This window comes from Phaseolus vulgaris, chromosome 4 (genome assembly GCF_051622355.1).
Source record: "Phaseolus vulgaris cultivar YP4 chromosome 4, ASM5162235v1, whole genome shotgun sequence".
Classification (NCBI taxonomy): Eukaryota; Viridiplantae; Streptophyta; class Magnoliopsida; order Fabales; family Fabaceae; genus Phaseolus; species Phaseolus vulgaris.
The window spans coordinates 49,990,054-50,010,222 of record NC_143501.1 but is presented as its reverse complement, the minus strand read 5'-3'; the positions used below and the strand labels follow the sequence as shown (position 1 = coordinate 50,010,222).

The window sequence follows — 20,169 nt, the reverse complement described above, 5'->3', positions numbered from 1 at the left end:
TGAGAAATGCATAACTGAAGAAAATGAAGTTTGAAAAATCAAGTGAGAAATGCATATATATTGATTAATGAAAAACTTCTCAAGTATACACCTTCTATATTTTATTTACTTACTTTTATTTTTTAATATTTTTATTTATTTTAAAATGATCAAAAGAATTTTTAAATTTTAAAATAGCAGTAATCATTAAAAAAATAAAAGCATTAAATTTGAAAAAAAGAGAGAAAGGAAACAGATAACAACTATTTTTGTTTGTTTTTACATTATTTATATAAATTATTTTAAAATAACAAGGAATAAAACAAAAAGTTGAGATATAAATGTATAATTATATTCTTTAAAGTATTATATATCGGTATAATTTTAATTGCTTTTTTGTCTCTAATTTATGTTTTAAGGCTGGATTCAAATGATTAACTTCAAAAAAAAAATAAGAAGAAAATGGCAGTATCCTAAAATATAAACTAAAATAGATTTAAACAATAATATTTCTATAAAGGATACACTATTAATATTTTTTTAATAAGATAATTTTACTTTTTAATAAATAAAAATAATATTATTTATTAAAAAACAATTAACTAATTTCTCTTTATTTTAAGATAATTAAACATTTATTTAAAATAATAATAAAATAAAATTTTCAATTTTTTTTTATAAATTATATATATATTTTAAATGTAGTTATTTTCATATTTCCAATTAATTACTCATAAAAATAATATACTAATATATTTATAAATTTATATTATTTTATTACAATAAAAGTTAAATATACATGTACCGCGTATGTGTTTTCAGTAATTTAAATAAGACTTATTAAGTAAAATTCATAATATTATATAATTATATTTGTAAATTTTCAGTTAGTGATCATATTATATTATCATATTTTTTTTTCATCTTCCCACAATTATTTAATTTTTTTCATCTTCCCACAATTTTTTTATTTTTTTTACTAAAGATATTGCCAAATACTATAAAAGAAAGAGATAAAAAAAAACAGTGTGTCATTGCTAAAACCTTAAACCCTAATTTCCAATCAGAGTAAAGATAGAGAAGTTGATGGGTCGGCGAAAGAGCAACAATAATCAGTGTTCGTCAAGCAAGGAAGACACCACCATGAGTAGCCACCTTCGCTTTGAGGATGCCGAGGAAGCTGTCGAAGAGAGTTCCAACCTCGACCAATCCATGTGTGACATCGCTGAATCCGATGATAAAACCAGTGCCGACTACTATTTTGATTCCTACTCTCATTTTGGTATATTCCCAATTCCAAATACTCAAAAAGTTTTTACTTTTTCATCTGGGTATCTTTCATTAAGCACACTAATAACTCAAGCTTTTACTATAACAGTTTTGTTTGTTTCATTCTCATTTTTTTTTTGTCTGTGTTTGTGGTTGCAGGAATTCATGAAGTAAGTATGCTCAACTGGGATGCAGCAGGATGTTTAAATTTGTTGTTTTTTTTTTGTTGATTTTAGGTTTTTCTAACTAGTTGTGTTATGAATAGCAAAAAAAATAAAAAATAAAAATTCAAATATTCAATAATTTTTTATGCTTCATAGAAAGGTATGCGGTAACCTCTTTTTACACTGCAGGAAATGTTGAAGGACACTGTGAGAACTAAGACATATCAAAATGTTATTTACCAGAATAAGTTTCTATTCAAGAATAAAGTAGTTCTGGATGTTGGAGCTGGGACTGGGATTTTATCACTATTTTGTGCCAAAGCGGGGGCAGAACATGTCTATGCGGTTATATATCTAACTTTCTTTTTATCCTTGAAGTGTTCTTAATCTTGAAAATACTTGAGATTGTATCTAACTTTATGCATTCCAGATTGTATTTTATTGATTTTTTTTTTGAATCTGTGAAACTCAGGTTGAGTGCTCCCACATGGCTGACATGGCAAAGGAGATTGTTGAAACTAATGGTTTCTCTAATGGTGATGCCATTTATATGTTGCATCTAATACATTTTCATTATATGTTGATTAGTTGTAAAACTATCCACTTTAATTAATATATTGCTGTTTTGTTTCTACAGTTGTTACTGTTCTGAAGGGGAAAATTGAGGAAATTGAGCTTCCAGTTGCTAAAGTTGATATAATAATTTCAGAATGGATGGGATATTTCTTGTTGTTTGAGAATATGTTAAATTCCGTGCTCTATGCACGTGACAAATGGCTTGTAAGTTGTGTTTTCCTTGCTCTTGTTTGATAACAGTTCATTATCATTTCTATGCATGAACTGTGTGGTCAATGGCTTGAGGGTTTCTCTTCCTCTTTTTGGCCAGGCGGATGATGGAGTTGTACTACCAGATAGAGCATCCCTCCACCTCACTGCCATTGAAGATGCAGACTACAAAGAAGATAAAATTGAGTGTTAGTTGATAATTTTTATCCTTTATTAAAAGAATTGAAGTTAACTGCTCCTGCGAATGGTGTTGACAATGCTTAAAATTTCCAACTTTACAGGACAAAAGAAAAGTCATTCAATTTATTGGTAGTATTTACATATATTTCATTTTCTATATCAGTTTGGAACAATGTATATGGATTTAACATGAGCTGCATCAAGAAGCAAGCCATAATGGAGCCTCTTGTTGACACAGTTGACCAGAATCAGATTGCTACAAATTGCCAACTACTCAAGGTGAGTTGATAGTTACAGTTTGTCTGATGTTTCTTATAGGGAGTTTCTTTTGTCTGGAAAATATGCAACTGATTGGTTCATCTTTGTTTAGACCATGGATATCTCAAAGATGGCTCCTGGAGATGCTTCATTCACAGCACCTTTTAAGCTCGTAGCTGAACGTGATGACTATATTCATGCCCTTGTTGCATATTTTGATGTATCGTTCACAAAGTGTCATAAATTGATGGGCTTCTCTACAGGTTAATTCCTTTTTACTTCCGCACTACTCTTTATCTGAATCTTTGGTTTTGTCCATCTTAATAAGTGGGTGTGTGCCTGACAACCTTGCAAAACCGGTTTATAAGTTGAGAATTGCATCTCACTTGTATACATATATTAATTCGGTCTTATTCCTAGTTAATGTGTGATCTCTAACACCTTCATTATGCCGAGAGATGAACATCTTGAACAAGAAATCAGATATTTATAGGTGGTTTAACAGGAGTATGATATAGACTCTGAAGGACTATGATAACATCTTAGTGAGTTTATGCTTAACTCATATATCCACTTGTAAGCACTAATCAGTCCAAGCAATGATGTCTAGGATGAAATCAGCCAGTTCCCAATATCCTTTCCTCTTTTCTCATCTTGTCAGCACTTTATTAGCTGTCTGCAAAAGCCTTTGTTAATAATGTCTTAACTGCTTTTGCCAACCTGAAAACTGATAAGATTTCCAAATCTTCTGGATACCCTGCTATAGCTTTCATCGCTGTGATATGGTGGGTGAAAAAGGCATTGTAGTTGTTACTGGAGACCTTCTTGAATAAGGGAAGGATGTAGTAACCGTTCTATATCATAATTTCTGTCCTCTTACGTTTCTTTGCTTTAGACAAATAAAAAAAAAGTATTCCTCTAAAAGTTTCATCAAACTGCAACATTTTTTTCTGTGACTTAACTGAATAGAATTGACTTATCTATTGAAACTATGCTGGATTTATTTTCTCCAAAAAATGGTTGCCGAAATTTGTGTGAAAATGTTCTTTACAATTTGTTTGTCAAACAAATCAGAAAAGAAAAACAGAATTGAGGAGAAGTATGAATTAACTCCTAAAGATTTGTGATACAAAATTGTTTTTAAAGTATTAAAACAAAATTGATAACCAAAACATAACCACCTCATTGTTGTAACTAACTATTTTGCTAAGTCAGGCTTCTAGTTTGTTATAACATGATGTCTTTGTTGTATGTTAATTAGGGAAATTCATTTGAGTGTGGTTCTGTCAAGTTTGTTAAACTAGTACGACAGAGTTGGGACCACTCACCTTTTGAGGTTTTATGCAGGACCAAAATCACGAACTACACATTGGAAACAAACAGTCCTATATCTGGAAGATATCTTGACCATTTGTGAGGGGGAGGCAATTGTAGGAAGCATGACTGTTGCACCAAATAAAAAGAATCCCCGGGATGTTGATATAATGGTTAAGTATTCATTGAATGGAAAGCGATGCAATGTTTCAAGGGTTCAGTACTACAAGATGCGTTGAACCTGGTTTTTGGTTTATTGGTTGGCTCATGCAGTTTGTAAGATTTTGACAATTGCTGCTTCTATTTTAAACTAGAGGCTAGCTTTTAATGAATGTAACATGTTTGCCTATTTATTTGAATTCTTTCAAGTATTTGAACATTATGTTTCCATGAAATGATATAATTTGAAATCTATTTATTGTTTACCATTTTATTATGTTTCCCCCCCTCTTGCCTGGAGATTGACAATTCATAAGCAAACATATGTGATTACTTGCAAATTACAATAATTATGCCTGCCATGTTTGTTTAAAGGATTAGAAATGTGTTCTTTACTGTTATAATGTCCATGCTATTTTTCTTTTCAAATCATGAGGTGGGTATCGAGATACCATGAGATTTTGAATAAATTATTAATTTCATCTTTGAATATCGCTCTTGTAAATAAATCAAAAAGTTAATAAAATATATACACAAATTGTCAAATATTAGTCTTTCAAAAATGAATTTTTTGTTCAAATTATTCCTTGAATGTTGTAAATTGTACAAGAACTGATAGAAACGACTACACATAATTTTATTGTTATATTCTTTTTAGAAGATTGATTCGACTCAATCACATATTGGCCCTTTCAAAACATATTACTGTCCATGTATAACATAATTACTTCCCATAAGGGATTGTTTATTTCTAATATGATGTATCCTTTTTTACTTAATACTAATTTTAAGTATAAACTTTGAAGTTTCTAATTTGATGAACAAATATTGGCATAAAGATTTTTTTAATAGGAGTACCAATAAGCGCATGAAAGTAAATAAAAAATCATTTTACTTAAAATAAAAATATAATAAATAGATTTGTTCTATTGACTTATATCTCTGCATACATTTGTTTATCAATATCCATTAAAATAAAATTTTCAGCTTCTGGGTAGTTTTTCAATTCCAAATAGCACTAAATTTCCAAAACTTGTCTAAAAATATCGATGCATAAATCTCAAAAAAGAGTATTTTTTATCCTCTGAAAAGGTTAGCTGAGTGTACACCCTTCACATACATCATCATCAGACAACAAATGACTCACCAAAACACATTAGATAGCACATCCTTGACTGCAAAACCAATGATTCCAAGTGGTGATGGTGAAGTTCTCAAATGATATTCCTTCCAATTCATGTCCATATCAGTAATCAGTAACCAAACGTGGTGATGTAATTTTGTTCCAACGGTCAGGAAATACATATCAGCATTAAAGCTCTTGCTTCCCTCCCTTCTTTGAAGTGGTTCTCTTCTTTCCCCTCCACCACTGTCGTATATGATTAGAAACTTTGTTTGCATGTTTCTTCAGTGTCTTGCTTGTGTCCTCAATTCCCTTTTTTATCACCTGTTTCCAGTCTCTTTTTCCACTTTCTTTTGCCTTCAAAACTTTTCCCTAGAACATGCAGTTTACTCAAACCATCACTCTTTATCAAGAAATTTCAATCAACATGAATGAAAGGGACAGTTCATACCAATTTTGATGGGAAGTTCGTCTCATCATCCTCGTCTTCGTCTTCATCATCACCATCTTCACCACCAAAATTGTTCATGTTCATTAAATCATCCCTCGAGTACATTTTCATGCCTGGTGCTCCAGGCATGCCCTGAACCAGAAGGAAATGCAACGTGATCATAATGTACAACCAGTAACATAGAGCAAGCAAGAGTTTATTAAGCATGTATTATTAGTGTAAAAGTTTTTGCATTGATAACCAATCAGAATCCTTAGTATAATTTTTCAGATAATTATTATGAAAGTCAGAAAATCTTAACATACATGATCATTTAAGGCAGCATGTCAATGTAACGTACCTTTATACTGTCAGTGCATATATTTTTATTCTAAAATATAAAATATAAACAAGGACAGAAAAGGTAAAATACCTCCATTGATTTCAGCAGTTTTTCCATTTCAGCCTCCTTGGAAGACTTTGCAGCAAATGGTTCTCCAGGTGCTCTGTTCTGCAACACAAATAGATATCTTCATGATGAAAATAACAAGATTTTCCAAAAAGAACTCAACTACATCATCAAACAGCAATGATAAAGTAATCACAGATTATAATTTTATAAAAAAAATAAAGAAACTAGCACTTTACCCTGATGTTCAGTGTAGACATTAACAAAAATTAAAGGCAAAGGTAGAGAGAAACAGCATTCCTGGTCAAAAGCCATTTCTATATATGAAGTTAATATGCGGAAAATAGTTAATCGGTAACAACCCTTTGTTCAGGAAGCAACACTTGATACTTATTGATGCTGGAAAGTATTTCATGATTGAGTTGGTGCATGTCTTGGTATTCAAAAATAAATTTCAAAACCAAAAAGATTATGTTCAACAATCAATTTCCATGCATCGATAAGTTCATAAGAAAAGTGTATGCAAATCATAACCGTATTAATAGAAGCATCAAGCATCAATTTCAAACTGTAGTTACCTTAGGGACAGGAGGTGGCTTGGTACTGCATGCTTTAGTAAGGTCATTGCAGAGATAATTGCGCAATGAATCAATATCGGGCTTGGAACTATATAAATATTCAGCAACATCAGTATCCGAATATCCAATAACCTGCAAATTCCACATTACCAATTTAGTAATCACAAACATCTCAGCATAAAGATTTACAAGATACCATCTTGAAATGTGGATATTTAAAAAACACAACAAATACAAACCAGTGCAAGGAAGTACACTTCAGATGATGAACAGTACAACAACATCAACACACTGACATAGTAATCTCATTAGATTGAGAAATAGATATTCAGTGAAACTTGTTCCTTTATTCAACTCTCTCACATAAGCCAGTAATATTGAGATTCACGGTGACAAACAAAAGCACTGAGAAGGTGTAAATTTGAATTTGAAATACACACTTACATCCTGACAGGCTCGCTCAATTGTCTTGCATTCCGAATTGCATTGTCCTTCAGAGTCTTGTTCCTCAAGCTGATAATGAGAAAGGAAGTTGGAAAAACAACATCTAAGTAAGACTTATACTTATTCCATTCACAATCCAAACAAAGTACAAGGTTGCAACAAATGGGGAGGAAAATGGCATAACAATGTCAAACTCAAAATAAAAATTAGAATCAAACAAGTTGAGTCCTCTTACCTGCAGCCTATCTCCTTCCTCCACAATATCTATGCGCAATATCCAATCCGCTTCTGCCTTTTTCAGATTACAAACATTCTCCGCTATCTCAATGATCTGGTACTCAGAGATCTAACACAGAAATACACAAAATCATTGAATATCTATCTTCCACCAAAAGCCTACAAATCAGCTCTGAAACAAATTCAAGGAAGCAATTCAGGAGAACAAAAAAACAAGAAAAGAACCTTCTTGGGAGAGATCTCAGCTTGCTTTTTCTGAACCTGCTGATGCAACTCCTTAGCGAGCTTCTCACACACTTGACACCTTATGTACGGAATGTCCTCCTTTCTAGCCACCCCAACCGGTTTCTTGGAACAGTGTGAGAGGGGCATCCATGCTGCAACCACCACTGTTACAACTAAGACCCAAAACACTCCCTTCATCTTCCAAACAACACCACACTGCAACCACCTCGGATAGTACCAGCAGCTGATTCTTAGAAAGATCAAAATTTTCACCAAATTAAACTGTACGATTCGGTGGGTACGTGAGTAACACACCAAATTGATCAACCATCAAGAAAAACCCCGTTATTATATTTATATAATAATCTTAAAATAATTCTAAATTCTTGGTCTTATTACGGTTACGCCCATAAAATTACCCCTTTTTAGGTCATTTGATTGGTCCAGATAAGCAAAAAATGCTAGGTCCCATATTCTCCACCAATGAGGAGAAAGCAAACACGTAGTGCTCTCTTAATTTTATGATTGAGATTTCAAATTTCCCCTAAAAAAATCCAATTTTTACAGTCCACGTAAGAGTCAATACAAAACCGGTTCGAACCGGGCACCAAATAATTACTAAAACCCTTCTCTTATAAACCCTAGAAATCAGATTTGTACAAAATACTTTTGAACATCGATCAAGCTCTCTTCTCTTCTTCAATGGAGGCCACAGATTTGGTCCCTTTAGTGGGTGAGAACTACGCCCTCAAGCTGAAACACTCAATGCAAGAACTCTTGTCTGAGATTTCCAAAGAATCTCCAAATTTGTCTCCTTTCGTCTCTACGTTTTACGAATTGATGCAAGCGAAGGTTGATCCACCCTTCGAGGCGATATGGGCCTATGCTGCAATAAGCTTTCGTGGACGTAACCCGGAGAAAGGCGATGCCTTGAATATGATATTGGCCGCGAAAGACTTGTTTCAGTTGCTTTCTGCGTGTTCAGGTTCTGTTTGTGCTTCAAAGAGCATCGTTTTGCTGGCTCCTGTTGTTTTTGCGCTTCACGGAGTGATGGTGGAGCTGTTAGGGAGGGAATTGAGATGCAAGACAGAGAAGAAAGCTATGAGGGAGGTGAAGTCTTTGGTGGATGTAGTTCTTGGGTATATAAGCCTTTCTTGTCATAACAAGGTTTATGAGGAGGAATCTGAATCCTCGAGATTGATTTTTCCTTTCACTGATTTGGCTCATCTTTGGGTGGACATGAATGATGAAGCGGTTGAATCTTTGTTACCTCTTGTGAGCAGTGATGTTTGTGGCTGGATTTGTTCCAAAGGGTTTCATGTTGATTACTTGGGTGGTGCTATTATCATGGAAGTGTTGTTATTGAAACTTTGTCTTTCTTTTCATCTGGCAACGTCAAGGGATGGATTGGAATCGAAGCTGAAGAGTTGGGCTGTTAGCTCAATATCTAGCTTTCAGAACACGTACTTTTTGGGTTAGTAAGGTTTTGCTTTTTATTTATATCTCAGTTTCCCCTTACTTTTCATATACATGACAATGTAACTCTAAATTTTCTGTTTTATAGGCAACCACTTGTAGTCTTGTAGTAGCTTAAGCAATTGAGTGTAGCAGTGAAATTATAGTTTTGCACTATAATGTTCTCTATGAAATGCATGAACTTTCCATGGGCCAAGTTACTTGCATATTTGGTGCATTTTGTCCATGAATTTTTATTTTTAACCTTTTCACGATTGAATTCAGCTGGGTCATGGAAGAGTTCCCATTAGAAGCACTTGATCATTTGCTTAAACTCTTCTCTTACTTGGATTCTCATTTTTATGGTTTCTATTTAACGTGGATTTATCTTTTGTGTGACCAGAGATCCTTATGAGGACGGCATTGGAGACACCATTGCCTTTTATCTCAATACTGGTCAGTATTTTATCCTTGTATTCGCTATAAGTTTATGTTCTTTCTTTCATATTTGATGTATGTAGTTAGAAAGGGTATTTGTTCTCATTTCCATTGCACAACAGTCCAACACCATAATTTTAGACCACGGGGGGTATTGCTAGTACAATCAAACTTTTCATAGTTTTACACTTACCCTTGTTTATTTCCTTGGTCCATTCATCAGAATGTTGGGATTCTAAAAAGTGTTTCCTTCTATCTCTGTCCGTGCAGAAACCTGAAGATGAAATTCTATCAAGGAAAGTTTTGTTTGATGCTGTACTATTGGTGGACTACCCTTTCCTCTATTCAAATGTCAAGTACATAAAAAACCTCACCTTGACGAGATTGGTTGCTACTCACGGGGCTGTGGAGTATTTTAGGTATGATACTATGAGGAATTAATTATTGTATTATGTGTATATAGTTCTCTCATTTTTTTACATGGTGTAAATTCTAATTCTGTATCAATATAGGGGACTTGGTGACCAGAATAGAGCTATCTCTTATATCAAGGCATTTTCTGCTTCTGGATTGCCATTGCAAATAGTTAAATGGGTTACAAGCCAGAATGTTTTGGAGGAAAAAGTAGGCAAAGCTAATGGATCCTCTCCCAGAGCTCTTATACGTAAGTAGATCTGCAACTTATATTTCTGATCAGATATGGTGCTCAATGCATTATACACCTAAAATATTTTCTTTATTCACTGTTTAATCTACTTAATAGATTGGCTGCTGAGCCTTGAGAACCGAGGGATCAGAGTTTTTGAAGATGATGATATTTTAAAAAGCCATGCTACATCAGGTCTTGATATTTCCAAACCCGAGCACCCTGCAAGTAACTTGGAGAGAAAGATAGCAGATGGTGACCTTTTTTATGTTGATAATGCTGGGGAAGAGGGAAATGCAGGTGAGGATGATAAGCAAAACAACTTGATTAGTGATGCGTTTGTAGCTGCTGCCCAAACTATGAAGTTACCCGATCGGAAACGAAAAGGAAAACACAGTGAAAAGAAAATTAAATTTGTCAAATATGATCTCCATCAAAACTCTGAGCCAGTCAAAGCCAGGACTTCAACCGCAGATGATAGTTCAAGTGGTGAGAGTGAAGTTGAGGACCCGATCTCAGATACAGATGCATAAGCTAGAATAACATACTGATATCAGTGTTAAAGCCACAACCATGTTATTTACTTACTCCAACTAGATAGCTACCACAGTCCCTTTTTGTGATGTAGTTGGGGATCCTTTACATCATGTGAGGTCTCAAGGCGTGAGAAGTTGCGTGCAGCCTCATCAGTTTTGTCAGCATTGTGTTTCCGGGTTTGCTAATTTAGTTCAGGCAGGCTCTAACGAGTTTTTGGTGCAGTTACATTGCAATTGCACTTGAACTTTCTTAAGAAGCTGCTTAGTTTTCTTTTTGTATTATATTATGTTAGTAATGTCTGATATTAAGGCTGAAATTTGTCCTCTTTGTGTGCCTTACATTTTATTTGCTTTTGCCTTTTTGGTAATCTAGATATGCATGTAACTTCAAATGAAGCTGCATAAATGAAGAAGCAATTTTGTACTCTGAAAAGGATTTTTGGTGAAGGTTAGCATATCTTTGGTGAAAAAAATTAGAGAATCTTCCAAACTGCCCGAATCTTTAATCAATGCAGTGGCAGGGGAGCTCTAAATAACTGTTTTGAGCATAGTGATAAAAACTGTTTTTCCATTTAATTGAATTCTAGATTTGAAGAATTTACTTTGATGAATTGAAGTATTATGCTTACTACCTCAAGTTTAAACAATGAAGTCTTGATATTGAAGAATTTAGTAGCGTAAGTACAAAAAATGTCAGAAATTGAAAAGTTAAGAAATGAACTTGAAATGATTAAAATTGGTGGCGTGACACATTATAAGAATCAGAAGGAATTGACTCTGTAACTCTTGGTCCTTCACTTTAACATTTTATTTATTCTATATAAATAATACCCTTTATTCATTATTTTCCTTCAAACACAATCCTGTTCGAAAGAAATGTTTCAACAAACTTCCTTCACTGCATTGTAAGAGAGTAACCCTTTTTCACGTTGACCCTGAAAGTCCTCTTTTTAACACTGAATTAGTGGAGTAACAAAGAAAAAAACAATGCAAGAATGAACATGGTTGTTAAGTGTGTGAAAGTGAGAAAAAGAAGAAGATTTGAAGCTCTGGGAAAGATGTTAAAATGAAAGAGTCTGAATGGGTTATTGATTGCTCATCTCCATAAATGAATTTGGAGTCCATATGGAATGTACATCATATACAGCTCCGTGATTCCTTTGTGACTGACTACAAGTGTAACGAACCCAAATATATTATTATTATTATACCTAAATATATATACATACATATATATACATACATATATATATGTATATATTAATTCACTTCCAGGGATTCTGAATATCCCTTTCTATATCTACAACCCGCCATCTCCTCTCTATTCATCTCAAACAATAAAAAATTTAGAAAAATCAATAGAAGAAGAAAGGCTGCTATAAAGTACATATGCAAATGTGTGTAGCTCCTCCTCATCAAAGTTGCAGTTAAACACGTGTCTTTATAGGCTTTAGTTTCAATCCCATGCTCTCTGGGGAAAGAAGCTCGGGAGAGATGCAAGATGGACTGAGAGGGCTCCTTGGGCTGCCACTGCGATGGCATGGCCTATACAACCCATATCCCATTAGAAAGTACTCCATAGGAACCAGCATTGCATGTGGCTGTTCCTCTGTAACCATTGATCCACAACCCTGGACCTGCCAGATCAATCCACTCTCAAACATGCTTCATGCATACTTATCAATCTTCTCCCACATGATAAATGACATTATGCAATGCATGCATTCACAATTTGTTATCATAATCAACCAGTAGTTAGGTTCACAGAATCATAAAGTTAACCAGGAAAATATGCTGGGGAAACTCACAAATCCAATGACAAACCATTTAAATATATTTATGTCTATGCATGTATGTATATAGTAGTTATGTACATTCATGTTACATGTAATGACGAACATTCTTCCACTTACCTCGACCAAGGCCGTGTATCTCTTATCAAGTTTTGAAGTCATATGAAGAGCCTCAGAATGGAAAGGAGAGCTGTCCCCAACAAAAATAAGTGTACGACATTTTAATCTCTTCAATCTTTCTGTTATATCAGGTCTCCTGCAAGTTTGCAAGCGAATTTGGAGAACATAAATGTGCTAACTCAGTTGAGTAAAGGCATATCCACATTAAAAAAGTACAACTAGGAGAAGAAAATAAGTAGGTGAAAGTGAATTGGGTTTTTGTCAAAATAAAATCAACTTATGCACTTAACTTTATAAAAGATCTTACATCTAACCTTTTAAAAACTGAAGTACTTGATTTGATTTTAGCTAGAAAGAAACTCAATTTGTTTTATATTCTTTATTTTCTTATAAGATTTATCTAAGCAGATCTTACTCATTGATAGCCTGAAGAAACCGAAAGATATTGATGCTCTTTCTCTCATCTAGTAGCTGGAATCAAATAGAGAGAAAGAACCAGAGTGAGGTAAATGCAGCAGAGAAAAGAATAAAGAGCAAGGAAATAAAGAGAAAATAATTAACTTTGCACATACTTTTCTGCAAGCTTGAACTATCTCTGATTCTGGGAATTCAGCATCACCACGAACTTCCTGTTAATGTTGGCCATGAAAACTTGTAACATAATAAACGAGGAAATAGAAGAGAGCTAAGATCCTTGCATTACAATACCTTGCTGAAGTAGCGCTGGAGGAGACACTCTTTCAACACACCACACACACCATAGAAATATAGCAAATTTGACATCACCTAAAATTAAAAGCAGTCTCAATTTAGTGAAGTTATCAAAGCTGAGAACTTGTGAGCGCACAAACTGCAGGCATTTTAAAGAAACCTTATTATAAAACCATTCAGTCCAAGAAGGAGCTTTGCACAAGGGAGATACAAGTATTAAGCCAACAACACGCTCCCTATATTTTGTCTGCATTGAAATAGGCAAAATAACAAAACATAAGATTGGCTTTGTATTAAAACATATCATGTACAATTTTTTAAATAAAAAAGCTACTAAGAAATGGCTAAGCAGCCCCCCTCTCTTCAAATTCCAATAATGTACATACGGCGAATAGCGAAAGAATGTAAGCCCCAGCTGATGCTCCCATACACATCACTGCACCAAGCCTGGACAAGGAAATAGTTCATGCAATCAGTAAATGTATCACACAATTAGATTTCTTTTGCTCCCTTTCAACTTTAGTGCATAACTATGAAAAGAACCAGAAGTGATCTGTCTCTTTCTATAATGGATGTGTATATGGAACAGTTTCAAAAAATGAAAGCTAACAATACTAAAAGAGCAGAGTAATTATATCGTAGTTACCGAAAATAGTTCAGAACCTCAATTATTTGATCTGCTAAGTTTTCAGCAGAAGGGATTGGATCATCGGGACAAACTGCTGGAGCTCCCAACTACAAAAACTCTTGTGGAATTTCCACACAAACTATGTAAATAATAATATTCAGTTTTAAATGCAATAAAAATTGCATTTAAGTGGAAAAACTTACAAACCTCATGCCCAGGGGGATTGATATGATATATGCAGAAGTTGTGAAGAAGCAAAGAAGCTGCCTCTGGACAGAAAAATAATCCTTGGAAACAAGACATATCTGCCTCAATACAATGAAATAAATAAGACAATGCCTCATCATACATAAACCCATACAACCATTAACATGCTCACAAAGAACTAAGCAATAAATTTAAGAACAGCAGGGGAAAAAATTATTCTTGCATTTTAAACAAGAGTAATGTAGTCACAAGAAAAATGAAAATGACTCCACTTACAATTTAATGCTACATCTGGATAAGTGATCAGAGGTGGTTTGTCTTGATCGCCACATACTATAACAGATACAGAACCACAGCCCGTTCGAATATGATGTTCCTAAAATAATATTCTGAAGTAAGTGTATGGCAAAAATACAAAGAAAAAGGAAAAAGTGGGGCAAAGATGCACAAAAATTGAAGCAAACTTTCTAGTGATAAAGAACGTCCCTGTAAAGCAAAGGATATCCTTTATTTTGTATGTACTCCATCCAAGTAATGAAAAACTGTGTCAAACTTCTCTAAATTATTTATTCACTAACATGGCTGCCCATGTGCCCCTACCCCTCTTTTTGGATGACCCAAACTAACAAGCAATTGAGTTTGAAAAAAAAGAGAAATGATATAAGTACTGCCAGATTGCAATCATTGTATCTTCAATAAACAAAACAAGGTAAAGGTAGTGAAATGAGGACAGTATCTTAAAATGTTATATAAAAAACGACTTTACCTAATCCAATAAATAACCGATACGTATATAAAGAACAAAGCAACAGATAGAATTGGCTCAAGTACAATAATGATCAAAAGCTAAGAAAGAAAGGCACAGCGATGATTCTTATAGACTGTAATGCACTTTGAAAGAACCGATGAGACAGAAAAGCCAAACCACAAAGGATCCAATTCCTTCAAAGCGATGAACATCATCATATAAAATACATGAGGTAGAAAAAGAAAAGAAGAACCCTTGACCCCACCTAAAAAAAACAAAAAAGAAGAATAAAATGAAAAGGAAAACAACAATAAAATTTCCCATATCATCTGAACCGCATCCAATGCTGCAAATGCAAAGGTAAAAACCATTTCTTCCAAAACTCGCTAAATCCATGTTGGCACACTTAATTGTATGAGAAGCCTGATAAAAGCTCAAAATAAATAAACAAAAAACGGAAATTCAAAATGGTAATCCAAGAGATCAAATACGAAATAGCTCAATGTAAAGAAGGACAATCACAATTCACAAAACTCTGAGGCATATATGATATATGACATATGGAATGTGAAGATCAGCCACCTGACATGTTAAAATCTCCATAATCCCAATGGATTGGCGATGCAAAACATACAACAAGAGAAGGAAAACAAAATCACCCTCGAGCTGAATTGATCAACTAAAAAATTCCCAATTATGCAAAAGTGTTGTTAAGGGTTCTTCAGGAAAAACTCTTGAGCAAAAGGGGTGTCGTGAAAAGAGAAATTGGAAGAGGCTAATGGAGAGAAATGTACCCATTAGAAGAAAGTTTAGAACTAGAAAGAAAAAGGCAGAAAAGAAGAAACCTTTCCGCCTAGAAAGATCACCTCCATGTCCACTGAAACAGATTCAGCCATGGGTGTTCTCGGCTGCAGCTCTGCCCTGTCTTCTTCTATCAAGTTTCTTCCTTTTTTGTGTTGTTTTTTTAGCTATGTCAAAATGGGTTGTGCTATGCATAAAACATTTATAGAAAAAGAGAGAGAGAGTGCAAAGACACAAAGCGGTTGTTCGGTTGTTTCTCTCTCTACCTTAACATTAAACCTACGGTTAACCACCACCGACGCGTCTCTGTGACTCAGGTCAATTTTTAACCGCCAGCCAACCATGTTTTACAATCACTAGGTAAAAATAAACAACTCATCCTTAAAACTAACAACGATAATGTCATATTTAATTATGGGTCATGCTAATATTTAGTTAAAAAATTAATAAATTATATCAACTCATAAATGTGTCATATTTTTTTTTTAATTTTCTATTATTTCTTTTATCAACTATGAGATTTGGATGATGAGATTTGGACACACTTCTTAAATCGAACACACTTATCACACATTCATACGACACTTATAGGACACATATCGATAATGTGTCTAATTCAATAAATATTGATTGGTGATTTATGATAATTTAACATCGTTTTAACACAATTTTAAAAAGGAGAAATACATTGATTTTCTAAAAATTCAAATTTATTGTATAAATTTTTGTTATGATTATAAAAATAAGAAATAAATATTTTTAAACCAATCATAAAAAATATTTTTCTACTAAATAAATTATACGTATTTTCATCTCCGTATAAGTGTCTATTCTACATAGTTAATAAAAGGATTTTACTTTTAATTTTGATCAATGTCTGGTAAAAATTTTATTAATATTTTTATCTGATTACTAATATCATTCATATTTGAGTATTAATACATTAACAAATAAAATACATTGTTTTTCAATATATGTAAATAAATTGAGTATTATACTTTCTAGATACTTTTATTTTTTAATTCTTTAAAAATGTTCTGGTATTGATTAATAAACCGTTTAAGAATGTTATTGTTGTAACATTAAGTAAATGGTATGTTGAAACTATAACACTATCCAATGGAATTTTTGTGTGATGTTAAAATTAAAAAAAAAAATAATAATAATAAAAATATATATATATATATATATATATATAAAATCATATCAGCATAATTATAATTTAATATTTATGAAAAAAAATTTAAAATTAATATTCCTCAAACAATCGCATCATTTGATTAATTTTTTTTTTAAATTATCTTAATTTACTTACAAGAAAATGTCCTGAATGTATTTTTTACATATACGAATTATATAGTAATATTTAAATAAAATTTGATAGAGATAACTTTGCTACTCTCAAAGACTCTATTTTGAGTGGATGAAACAAATAAAAAACAATTTAATTAAGAATATTTAATACTTTTTTTTTATCTTACTTATAAACTAAGTATATGTATTAATTAGAGTTTATAAAAATACAAAAATGGGTCCAACTTATTGTTGACTTTAGGTAATAAGCTTAAAATTGATAAACACAAATACTAATATGTAAAAAGTAATTGTTGATCCAATAATCATGGCATGCATTTATCTTTTGTGGTGCCATTTGTCTTAATAAGAAACTCCATCAAAATATTAATAAGAAACTTTTGCCATTAGTATTTAAAAAAATAAAATAAAATGTTGGATGTGGTAAAATAAATATAAAAACAAAATGTCTTTCTTTGTATATATTTTAGTTTATGATTTTTGTTAATTAAAGTGACTACTCAACTACAAAGGCCATGACACACTTTTCAACGATGTTTTTCATTCCACCTTACACTTTATTATCTACTTCCACCCTTTTCATCTATTTCTCTATATAACTATAGATTATTTTTTTTTACCTTAGTATGAAGTTAATTTTTTAAATAAAAAACTATATGTTAGCAAATATTATGAAATAAGAAACTTTAAATTTCACATATAAAAATGAAAAATTTAATTTAAATACTTAGATAATAGTAAGAAATGAGAATGAATATAGGGGTTGGTCCTAGTTGGAGGCTGGCTAAGGGTAGGTGTCCCTAACATACATAACATAAATCACAAAAATCCCATTTCCCACATCGAAGATTATTCTTTTTCATATTCAACTCAACTACGCAATTAAACAATTCAGCAATTGAATTCAATTGCTTTTGTTTTTTCTGCTGTTACTGTTTCTCTCTGTCACACTTTTTCCTTTCTCGCAATTTTTCTGACAAATGGCGAAGCAGAAGAGGCAGGACCCAGAAGATGGGAACAAGGGTGTGCTCGATCACATGCCCCTTTTCGCCAAGGAGTTGGTCGCCGGCGGCCTCGCCGGTGGTTTGGCCAAGACCGTCGTCGCTCCTCTCGAGCGTGTCAAGATTCTCTTTCAGGTCCCTCAAATGTTCTTACCTTCATGAATTGTACCATTTTTGTGCGCTTTCGTTTCTCTGTTTTTCATCTTCGAGAATCAAATGTACTAATAATTAGTACAACGGCTTGTTGAATTGGCGTGCTTCGAATTGACCTATTTCTAGTCAAATTTGTTTCTGTCTTTTTCAGTTGTCTTCATCCTCTCAGAAGTTCTTGTTTTTTTTTTTTTTTTGTATTGCAGACGCGAAGGGCTGAGTTTCAGAGCACAGGACTGATAGGATCAGCTGTCAGAATTGCCAAAACGGAAGGGCTTATGGGTTTCTACAGGTAGATTCTCAACCCAAACTCTGAGGTTTATTGAGTTCTTTGTGGCTCCAATGTGGTAGCATTAGCCACATTTGTCCGTGATTTCTGACAATATCAAGAATTGTTATGTAATTGTGATCGTGATCATGATCATGATCATGATTATGACTGCAGTTTATAATCTGTTTTCTCTCTCACAATCTTAGGGAGGTGTATCGTTTTAAGTATCTTCCAATTTTTTTTGCAGAGGAAATGGAGCAAGTGTTGCAAGGATTATTCCTTACGCGGCTATTCATTACATGTCCTACGAGGAATACCGCAGATGGATTATACAAACTTTTCCTGATGTTTGGAAAGGTCCTACCCTTGACCTTGTGGCAGGTTCACTCTCTGGAGGGACAGCTGTGCTTTTTACTTACCCACTTGATTTGACTCGAACCAAGTTAGCTTATCAGGTAGTGTATCTTTTCAGAAATTAGTAATCTGTTTCTTGAGAAAAAGTTTTACGCGTTAATGTGTCTGCATTTGAAACTGCAGATTGTTAGTCCAACAAAGTTGAGTGCTTCGGGGATGGTTAATAATGAACAAGTTTACAGAGGGATCATTGATTGTCTTACAAGGACTTATAGAGAGGGTGGCATTAGGGGTCTCTATCGTGGAGTGGGTACGAATTTAAATCAGCTTATATCCATTTCTCGTATTTTTGTATCATATATCACTGTTGCATTTGTAATGCAAACCTCTTAAGTTTGTTCATGGCTACAGCTCCAACTCTTGTTGGAATATTCCCGTATGCGGGTTTGAAATTCTACTTCTATGAGGAAATGAAGCGCCATGTCCCTGAGGAGTACAATAAAAGCATCATGGCCAAACTCACGTGTGGATCTGTGGCAGGGTTATTGGGTCAGACCTTCACATATCCTCTTGAAGTTGTTAGGAGGCAAATGCAGGTAATTTTCGTCTTCCGATCACCCAGAGAATGATTGGTAGATATCAAATCATTAACATGGTACAATTATTTGGCAAAAATGTGGCCAGATTCAAAAACTCCAGCCGTCTGATAAAGCCGAATTGAAGGGGACTCTGAAATCTATTGTTTTGATTGCCCAAAGGCAAGGCTGGAAGCAACTGTTTTCAGGGCTGAGCATCAATTACATAAAGGTGATACCAATAATAGCTTATTAAAAGTAACAGACAGACACTCTAAAATCATTCTGTATGGCTAACTGATGAATTTTGTAATTCAGGTTGTTCCATCTGCGGCCATAGGCTTTACAGTTTATGATACTATGAAATTATACCTGAGAGTTCCATCAAGAGAAGAAGTTGCAGTTGAAAATTGAAATGGTAACCAACAAAAGAATCAGCCGGGCATCCTCAATTATTTTTAGTATAAATGGCCCCCTTCCCATTTTAGCCTGCTATAGGCTTCAAACTGGTTTGGTCTCGGTCAATTTGACTGCTATTCATACACATAATTGTAGCTGCACATTGCATTCTTTCAAGTTGTACAGCTAGGTGAAGCTTACATTCCATCTTCAAATAGGATACAACTTGTACTTCTGTTCACCTTACCAAGGAATGATCCCTTGACTCGGTTTCATTCATTTCTTCAGTTGAGAAAACACCATGTATGTTGTTTAGATAGGAAAACCATGTACTTGTAAATAGAAGATAAATTCACTCATTTGAATGAGGAAGTAGAGAATCATTTAGACATGTTGATATCTAATATCCCCTCACTGCATAAGGTTATTCTATGCACTCTCCAGAATTCTATTACCTTCCGGTTTCC

The 20,169-nt window shown here is 33.6% G+C and overlaps 5 protein-coding genes across 8 annotated transcripts; 3 read left to right on the top strand and 2 right to left on the bottom strand.

Annotated features, from left to right (window-relative positions):
• Positions 1–1,013: 1,013 nt before the first annotated feature.
• Positions 1,014–4,378, top strand: PRMT11 (arginine methyltransferase 11). Its single transcript, XM_068647385.2, has 9 exons — positions 1,014–1,261; positions 1,408–1,418; positions 1,602–1,757; positions 1,885–1,948; positions 2,050–2,192; positions 2,299–2,386; positions 2,542–2,657; positions 2,749–2,899; positions 3,984–4,378. Exons 1-9 carry the CDS (start codon positions 1,066–1,068, stop codon positions 4,187–4,189), a joined length of 1,131 nt encoding a protein of 376 aa, XP_068503486.1. The 5' UTR covers positions 1,014–1,065; the 3' UTR covers positions 4,190–4,378.
• A 764-nt stretch (positions 4,379–5,142) lies between these two features.
• Positions 5,143–7,924, bottom strand: LOC137838143 (nucleophosmin). Its single transcript, XM_068647384.2, has 7 exons — positions 7,556–7,924; positions 7,329–7,439; positions 7,094–7,162; positions 6,650–6,781; positions 6,096–6,173; positions 5,684–5,815; positions 5,143–5,604 (listed from the first exon to the last, which is right to left on the bottom strand). Exons 1-7 carry the CDS (start codon positions 7,751–7,753, stop codon positions 5,422–5,424), a joined length of 903 nt encoding a protein of 300 aa, XP_068503485.2. The 5' UTR covers positions 7,754–7,924; the 3' UTR covers positions 5,143–5,421.
• A 214-nt stretch (positions 7,925–8,138) lies between these two features.
• On the top strand, positions 8,139–11,063 carry LOC137838139 (uncharacterized). Its single transcript, XM_068647379.2, has 5 exons — positions 8,139–9,029; positions 9,414–9,466; positions 9,719–9,867; positions 9,961–10,112; positions 10,212–11,063. Exons 1-5 carry the CDS (start codon positions 8,258–8,260, stop codon positions 10,625–10,627), a joined length of 1,542 nt encoding a protein of 513 aa, XP_068503480.2. The 5' UTR covers positions 8,139–8,257; the 3' UTR covers positions 10,628–11,063.
• A 628-nt stretch (positions 11,064–11,691) lies between these two features.
• LOC137838136 (protein NDL1) lies at positions 11,692–15,980 on the bottom strand. Of its 4 annotated transcripts, none has more exons than XM_068647375.2 (11): positions 15,704–15,980; positions 14,366–14,465; positions 14,090–14,187; positions 13,901–13,989; positions 13,641–13,701; positions 13,415–13,501; positions 13,252–13,329; positions 13,116–13,172; positions 12,959–13,014; positions 12,544–12,679; positions 11,692–12,267 (listed from the first exon to the last, which is right to left on the bottom strand). In XM_068647375.2, exons 1-11 carry the CDS (start codon positions 15,731–15,733, stop codon positions 12,058–12,060), a joined length of 1,002 nt encoding a protein of 333 aa, XP_068503476.1. In that variant the 5' UTR covers positions 15,734–15,980; the 3' UTR covers positions 11,692–12,057. The 4 variants fall into 4 exon arrangements, with proteins under 4 accessions (XP_068503476.1, XP_068503475.1, XP_068503477.1 ...); XM_068647374.2 differs by having other exon boundaries at positions 15,683–15,935; XM_068647376.2 differs by having other exon boundaries at positions 14,366–15,260; positions 15,704–15,885.
• Positions 15,981–17,798: 1,818 nt separating this feature from the next.
• On the top strand, positions 17,799–20,093 carry LOC137838142 (Mitochondrial substrate carrier family protein). Its single transcript, XM_068647383.2, has 7 exons — positions 17,799–18,088; positions 18,310–18,395; positions 18,622–18,829; positions 18,912–19,038; positions 19,140–19,324; positions 19,413–19,535; positions 19,622–20,093. Exons 1-7 carry the CDS (start codon positions 17,933–17,935, stop codon positions 19,715–19,717), a joined length of 981 nt encoding a protein of 326 aa, XP_068503484.1. The 5' UTR covers positions 17,799–17,932; the 3' UTR covers positions 19,718–20,093.
• Positions 20,094–20,169: the final 76 nt, after the last annotated feature.

Bases quoted from the DNA above. Each gene is read 5' to 3' on its own strand.
- LOC137838143 (XM_068647384.2), bottom strand. From the start codon at position 7,753: ATGAAGGGAGTGTTTTGGGTCTTAGTTGTAACAGTGGTGGTTGCAGCA. The intron at 7,163-7,328 runs GTAAGAGGACTC...TCTCATTATCAG, and splicing joins AGGAAGGAGATAGGCTGCAG to CTTGAGGAACAAGACTCTGA. The intron at 6,782-7,093 runs GTAAGTGTGTAT...TGGAATTTGCAG, and splicing joins TTGAGCGAGCCTGTCAGGAT to GTTATTGGATATTCGGATAC.
- LOC137838136 (XM_068647374.2), bottom strand. From the start codon at position 15,733: ATGGCTGAATCTGTTTCAGTGGACATGGAGGTGATCTTTCTAGGCGGA. The intron at 14,188-14,365 runs GTAAGTGGAGTC...GTATTGAGGCAG, and splicing joins TCCAGATGTAGCATTAAATT to ATATGTCTTGTTTCCAAGGA. The intron at 13,173-13,251 runs GTATTGTAATGC...CAACATTAACAG, and splicing joins TCCAGCGCTACTTCAGCAAG to GAAGTTCGTGGTGATGCTGA.
- LOC137838142 (XM_068647383.2), top strand. From the start codon at position 17,933: ATGGCGAAGCAGAAGAGGCAGGACCCAGAAGATGGGAACAAGGGTGTG. The intron at 18,396-18,621 runs GTAGATTCTCAA...TTTTTTTTGCAG, and splicing joins GGGCTTATGGGTTTCTACAG to AGGAAATGGAGCAAGTGTTG. The intron at 18,830-18,911 runs GTAGTGTATCTT...TTGAAACTGCAG, and splicing joins GAACCAAGTTAGCTTATCAG to ATTGTTAGTCCAACAAAGTT.
- LOC137838139 (XM_068647379.2), top strand. From the start codon at position 8,258: ATGGAGGCCACAGATTTGGTCCCTTTAGTGGGTGAGAACTACGCCCTC. The intron at 9,030-9,413 runs GTTAGTAAGGTT...TTGTGTGACCAG, and splicing joins TCAGAACACGTACTTTTTGG to AGATCCTTATGAGGACGGCA. The intron at 10,113-10,211 runs GTAAGTAGATCT...TCTACTTAATAG, and splicing joins CTCTCCCAGAGCTCTTATAC to ATTGGCTGCTGAGCCTTGAG.
- PRMT11 (XM_068647385.2), top strand. From the start codon at position 1,066: ATGGGTCGGCGAAAGAGCAACAATAATCAGTGTTCGTCAAGCAAGGAA. The intron at 1,758-1,884 runs GTTATATATCTA...TGTGAAACTCAG, and splicing joins GGGCAGAACATGTCTATGCG to GTTGAGTGCTCCCACATGGC. The intron at 1,949-2,049 runs GTGATGCCATTT...TTGTTTCTACAG, and splicing joins AACTAATGGTTTCTCTAATG to TTGTTACTGTTCTGAAGGGG.